The sequence below is a fragment of the Cryptotermes secundus genome, unplaced genomic scaffold (assembly GCF_002891405.2).
Source record: "Cryptotermes secundus unplaced genomic scaffold, Csec_1.0 scaffold594, whole genome shotgun sequence".
Lineage (NCBI taxonomy): Eukaryota > Metazoa > Arthropoda > Insecta > Blattodea > Kalotermitidae > Cryptotermes > Cryptotermes secundus.
The window spans coordinates 243,221-250,340 of NW_019737090.1; the positions used below are offsets into that span (position 1 = coordinate 243,221).

The 7,120-nt window shown below is 36.8% G+C and overlaps 1 protein-coding gene across 1 annotated transcript in view; it reads left to right on the forward strand.

Annotated features, from left to right (window-relative positions):
* The window catches only part of LOC111870112 (probable 2-oxoglutarate dehydrogenase E1 component DHKTD1 homolog, mitochondrial), a 19,447-nt gene extending 18,269 nt beyond the window's left edge, over window positions 1-1,178 (forward strand). Inside the window, exons 18-19 of the mRNA XM_023862135.2 lie at window positions 280-365; window positions 883-1,178. Coding sequence (XP_023717903.1) covers window positions 280-365; window positions 883-990 — 194 coding nt within the window. The 3' untranslated portion in view covers window positions 991-1,178. The remainder of the gene's footprint in view (window positions 1-279; window positions 366-882) is intronic.
* Window positions 1,179-7,120: the final 5,942 nt, after the last annotated feature.

The window sequence follows — 7,120 nt, forward strand, 5'->3', positions numbered from 1 at the left end:
GACCTCTGAGCAAAATTAGGCAAGTTTCCCGTCCAAGTAGTTTTCAATGCCTCTTGTAGATGGGGGAAGTATCATGTACCGAGGGCTGACCTCATTGGCTGAATGGGGCTGATAGCACGCACCAGTACCAGTAGGGTATGGCGACAGTAGAAATTAAAGGGGGACGCACAATGGACCAATAACTGGTCTAAGTGCATGGGGAAACCCACCCCCTCTAATAATAATCACAGTGTTCTAGTATGATACTGAAGTTATAAGCACAAGGTTGTTTGCTTCCAGTATTTATCTGGAGTCAAGAGGAACATCAAAACATGGGAGCGTGGAGTTACATACGACCACGATTTGAGAATCTAATTGGACGAAGAGTAAGTACTAGCATTATGTTCTAATCTTAACTGGAGATTAGCTATCCTACTGTATGCTGTCATGATTTGATTCTGTCTCTGTGACAAAAATACTGTGTTAGCACCTCTATGGAGGCCACAATCATTTCTTTCCACTTCCTTACCAAATTACCATTCATATTTACCATTTAATTTTTCATTTAATGCTACATAACCTATGCCATTGAAAATGGTATTTAAATAGAGAAAGAAAGAAAAATAAGTAAGATAATATTCAAACGATGATCACTGCTGTACAGATTCAGTACATTTGTTGTTGTCTGTTGTCATCGCCATGGCCCCCAGTTCTAGATTCCAACAGTTTCATGACTTTTTCAACAGAATGTCATTTGGATGAAATAATATCTTTTGTGTTGACACCACTGGTGAGCAGGACAATAAAAAGTATCAGTAATATAATCATGAATTTCAAGTAACCAGTTAATATTTTTAATTTATATGTAGAATGAATGAATATTATTTTGTCACTGTCTTCCAGTTAAAGTATGCAGGTCGAGGACCACTTGCAACTCCTGCTGTTGGAATTGGACAGCTGCATCAGAAGGAAGCAGAAGAGGTCATTACTAAACCATTCATGATGCGATGAAGAAGATTATGGACTAGAATTGGGAATCATGCTTTCTTTGTTCATTTATACCATTTTCAATCTTGACAGATTCTTATGTTCAGTCACACAACAGAAATTACTTTTAATTTGTTGTATCTACAACACTGTTGCAAGTTCAGACCAGTATGACGTGGAAGTTATATTAAAATCTGTACCTAAAAAATGAAGTGTGTGTATAGAATTCATGCCCTCTTGTTGGTATAGCAAGTGTCATGTAACTTCGAACAAGGCCAAGAGTAACCTTGAATGCGCAGAAGAAAAATTTCAGACAAGGGGCATTCGAGGTTACTCTTGGCCTTGTTCGAAGTTACGTGACACTTGCTTTACTTCATATTACTCTCCCAATATCAACTTATCCTAATTTCGGAATATTTTCCTATATTATGAAAAGAAAATGCCTGAAAAAATAAACTTCATCAAACTGAGGTAAGAAGATACAGTAATTCCAGGGACTCACTAGATTTTGTCCAACTTGAACAATTATCCGCCCAGCATAATTAGTTTGTAAACTCCCATTCTCATAAATTAGAAATTCCAGCAGCTATCTAGATTTTGTCCAGCTTGAACAATTATCTGCAACATTTCCAGCATAATCAGTTTGTGAACTGCCATTCTTGTAATTCAATAAGTTATCTTTGAGTACTGTCATGAATTTAACATACATAAAATAGAGTCAGTTATATTGAAAAAATTATAATAAACTCATATTTCAAGACTTCATATATTTCATTACATTAATGAATTTCTGGTAGGTTGGACCTTTCCTTACTCTGTAGGTTAAGTTAGCCACAATACCAGGCAACTCAACTCTAAACATACTCCAAGTGAGTATACTCGTATATAAACTGACAGGACACATTTACTTTTCCTCATCAATGGTTCTCCAGGATGCATTAAACTGTATCATGTTCAAACTGTAGCACTCATTCAAGGATGGGATGCATCAGTTATCTCCTCTTTATGGCATTTTAGGAACGAGAATTCTTGTTTTAACATAACATTTCATTGTTCAGTATATCAATTCCAAATACTGGCAAAAATATTCCTCCATCATGTTGGATTTGAGGTTCTCACAGTGTTATGAAGACTATTATCTTCTTGGGTATGACACCATATAGTTTGGTAAAAGTTACTGATGTTCTGAAGGAACAGTCTCCAACTTAAGCCAAACAAGTAACAGTGGGACTCTGTGTGCTGCTTACTGTTTGCTTGAGTTACTTTTCCGTATGCTACATTCCTCTAAAATGTCAGTAAACTTCTACCACTTTACATGGTATCGCTTCCCAGAACAGTATTCTTCTTCTTTTATCAGCTTCAATGAAGCTATAATATCAGCATTGTTTTCCACCCATTAATAACCACTACCACCCCCATGCTCATAAATGACTGTTATCCATTTATTGTTGTTACGCATTAAAATAGAGCATACTTACAATGCTAGTTTCATATAATTAACAAAGTCCATGGAGCAGACTTCTTCTTTATGAGTTAATAATTCTTGGCTTGTCAAATTTCCATCACTTTATGTATGGAAACTTAAGGTTCATTACTATGTTCACATGAACCTGTCACTGGTTCCCATCTTCAACCTAATGAATTCAGCCTATACCCTCCCATTCTATTTCTTTAAGATCCATTTCATTACTATCATACCATCCATGACCAGGTCTTACAGGTGGTCTCTTTCCTTAGGGTTTTCCTACCAAAATGTCATATGAATTTCTCTCCTCTCCAGGCTTACTGAGCGAGGGAGCTGGGATAGTGTAGTTGGTATAGCAAGTGGGTACAGGCTGGACAACCGAGAGGTCAGAGTTCAAGTCCTGGTAGGGTCAAGAATTTTCTCTTCTCCGCATCATCCAAATCAGCTCTGGGGCCCACCTTGCCTCCTATCAAATGAGTACTGGAGGCTCTTTCCCCATGGGTAAAGCAGCTGGGGCGTGAAGCTGACCACTCACCAACTAGTGTCCAGGTCAAGAAAATGTGGATCTATACATCTATTCCCCCCCACGCCTTCATGGCATAGTGCTTAATTAGTTAGCACAAGGACAACTTGTACTTTACCTGTCTTACTGAGTGAATTGGCTCAGGCAATAATGGTTAACTAGTATTCAGGAGGTGTTTGGTTTAAATCTTGGCCATGACCCCAATTATCCTGACTGAGGATTTTAGTGGTTTTCCTCAGTTTCTCCAGGCAAATACCTGAACAGTACTATAAATTAGGCCATCACCACTTCCTTCCACATTCTTTTCAATTCATTATTATTCACTATCATCAACATTATACAGTCTGTGTTACTGACATATCATTAAATAAACTACAAAGAAACCCATGTATGATACATGCCCTGCTCATCTCATCCTCCTTAATTTGAGCAAAATGTTACACATTAAGAACTTCTGTCATGTAAGAAGGTATTATCAACAGCTATTTTTTATTTAGCATGGTGTTCAGCATACTCATTTTGGAATGTAATGCCGTGAAGTTTGGTAGCTATGTACCAAAGTGTTGGAGACATATGTTGCCTCAATCTTCATCGTATATCTATGCTGATAAAGCTGCTAGTTTCTTCAAAATGTTAGTTCCTATTAAACTTGATAGTGTTACAGCCCAGAACACTCTAATTTTGATTTCTTACAAAATTTGTGGGCATAATTCCTACAATAGGATTGAGCACTTGAGAATTATTTTAAATTGTCTAGTACTAAATCATGCTTCATGCTAGATATTTACATGGCATGTTAGACGCAATGTTAACTGTGGATTTAAAAGTATAATTTTGTGTCAACTTCTAAAGTGAAGAGGGAGTTATTAAAATGTCCTATGTTACTCAAATGTGGGAAGGTGGGAACGGTGATTACTGTTCTTTATTTGCAAGAAATCAATATATAATAATGTGCATATGTTCTTACATACCTCTGCTGTAGTCTTGACTTGTGATTTTGGTAGAGTTGTTAATTCGGTGCTGAAATTCATGGAGACGGAATAACAAGTTACACTTCAAAATCACGTTCGGCGATTCGAATTTTGCGCGCCGAGGTGGAACCAATAACATTGAATTAAATTTTCGAGTAACACTAATAATGGCAACAGGAATGTGTTCTAAATAAATATGCACATACACTTCAGTAATATATGAAATAAATAAAAATTACTAAATGTGTATATATGCTCAACATTTTGCTCCCTCACGCCTCCAAACTATTATGGCGATCACAGCAGACTTCGTGTCATGGCCGGTCATGGCCTTCTCTACATATGAACTTCGCATAAATAAGGCGCGTAAGTGCGTATTTTAACGTGACTTTTCGCGGGACAATGCGTAACCTCAAGAGAAGAATGTTGGATAAAACTGTATATAATAATAATAATAATAATAATAATAAACAAAACAACAAGAGGGCTTTTCATTACACTGATAAACAAAAAGAAGACAGAAAAATAAAAGTACTATATCAAAGATAGTTAAAATGAGCAGTTCCAGCCACTGCGGTTGGATATGTTAGAAGGGACAGAAGAAACTGGGAATAGTAACCACACAGGTTTTCTGCAAAACACTCAAGACTACTTCCAGAAGAGCTCATAGCTCAGTCAGTAAATTGTTAGAAGTGGACCGGTATAGGCTGAATGACTGGGCTTGATTGATATAGAAATACAGAAGCAGAGCTCTTTTCATTCACAACGCCCACACTGGTTCTAGAACCCACCCAGTCTCTTATCTCTCTAGTTGAATTGGTACCAGTTGTTATCTATGGGTAAGTAATAAAGCAGCCGGGATATGGAACCGACTGCCGAGTTTCGTGCAGCACTGTGGTTAAGCTTAACGTCCGCTTCCCCCCTTTTTCGTGGTATGGTGCTTAAAGAAGGGTAAATTTATCGTTAATTTACATCCAAACTCTGATTATTTTTACAAAACCTTTTAATGATTGCATGTTTTATTATTATTATTATGAACATTGTACTGTCTTGTATTCGTTTTTTTTACTTTTCTATATCCAATGGTTGTACCAGTATGGATCAACGGATGTAAAAAATTTAATAAAAAAAATCTGTAAGCATATTTCGAATTTTCTTTGTTATTGTTTCCTCATGCACTTCCACAGACTGCTGATATCCTACACAAAACTTTTCTTTTTTAAATGTATGTAAAAGCAAGAGTTAAGGTGTGTCTAGCCAATTTTCTTCTTCTGCTTACAGTTACTGTTTTCTGACATTTCTGATATCTTCCTTGGTGGCAATGGTGAAAATATTTGCTCTTCGCCAACACACAGTGGGCAGTTGCAGATGGGACCTACAGTCATCTGTAATTTTTCACACTTTGACCTAAGAACTGTCACTCTATCAAGGATATTTTCAGTCTTCATGCATGAATTACATTGATTAGAGGCCTTTTTCATTTTTACTGTGAGCAGTAACATGAAGTCCCATCTTTCAGTCAGGTTTCTTGATGTTTTTAACAGGAATGATTTCCCTGTAGGGCAAATTTCCTTTGCATAACTGATAAAACTGTTACATCTTTTGGATTTCGTTGTATTACACATTTTAGTGTCTGCCTGTAAGAAGCCAATTTCATTGGCAAATATTCTTTGAATGAATTCATTATCATTTTGCATTTTGAGGCAATGAAAGTATCATCACATTATTATACTGTAGCATCCTGTTGCACTTTTCACTTAACATATATTATTCACAGTATTACATGCAACACGTTCCACAAAACGCAAGTTTCAAAGTTCACTATATTTCAGCCAATACAGTCATTATCAGGTGTTAAAATCTTTTTGATGAGGAACCTGATGTCTTTTGTTAATATATATGCAGGTCCCTTTGATGTGCTTATGCGTCTGTCACATCGTTCTGTATTGTGGGACAAATCTGCCTTAAGAAATAATGGAATTCGCTGATTGCATATATTTGTGTAACTGTGGTTTAGCATCTCACACTATATGGTATCAAATGGTATAATGACTTATGAATTTGAAAGGATGAGGAAAGAAACCATCATGACCACACTGAGGTACTCTCCTGGCACTTGCCAGGAAGGGCTCAGGAAAAACCACAAAAAACTGTCAAGATTCAAACCAATTAGCTGTCACTTACAAGTCAGATGCAATACCAATTAGACCAACTTGCTCAGTGGTTAACACAGATGTCTGGTTATAAAGTACAGTGTTTCTGTGTTTAATGAACACTGATTTGTATCTTAATGCATGTATGTCTGTGCTCAGATCAGATCAAAACCATCCCACTTAACAATGTCATATGCTGCTTAAAGAACAAAAATTCACGTCACATGAATTATATATTGTGGCATGTACACCCGTTGCTAAGCAACAACCGCGAAACAGCTATACAACAGCCATTGCTAAGTAACAGCTCCACAAACAAGCACGTTTCCATGGCAATGAGAGAACACAGGAATAATGGAACAGTCATTTTCTATGCGGCACATGCTGAGATGTTATAACCAGGACCATTTAGCAGTTTCAGTCAGCCAGAGAACTGCTGAGGTTCAGCTGTTGTGTGTTGTTGCTGTTAGAAGCTGGTAGCTGAGGTCAGGAACTGTTTGGGAACCCAGAGGGAGGGGAACATCCACTGTTGGAAGCCATTTCCAAGCAACAGCAGTGAAGACGTGACTGTGGACACTAGTGCATATGTAATAGTGAACTACAAAGTGTGCAATAATTCAGTCAACAATCCAAAACCCATCAGTAGTCAAACCATATCATTTGATAATATCATTATTCTGGTATGAAGTATCCTGTTTAAGGAACCGGCTATTTACCAAAAAAATGCACTTTCATTTTTATATCATCATGAAAACGTACATCTGACAATACACATGTAAACATTACAATGGTAAAAACATAAGAGATGCTGAATTCAGCTTTATGACATATATTGTCATTGAGGCATGAATGGTGACATCTTTTGTAGAGACATTAATGTCTGTTGGAAAAGAGACACCTGGTTTTATTTTCATGCTGTCATAATTACTACCAAACAAAGAACCTCTTATGTTCACACTTATGGTTCCTGTCAAAAGCTTAACACAATTTATGTTATTCCACCATATCAGTGAAATGTGAAACAATAAAATCAATCATGCGC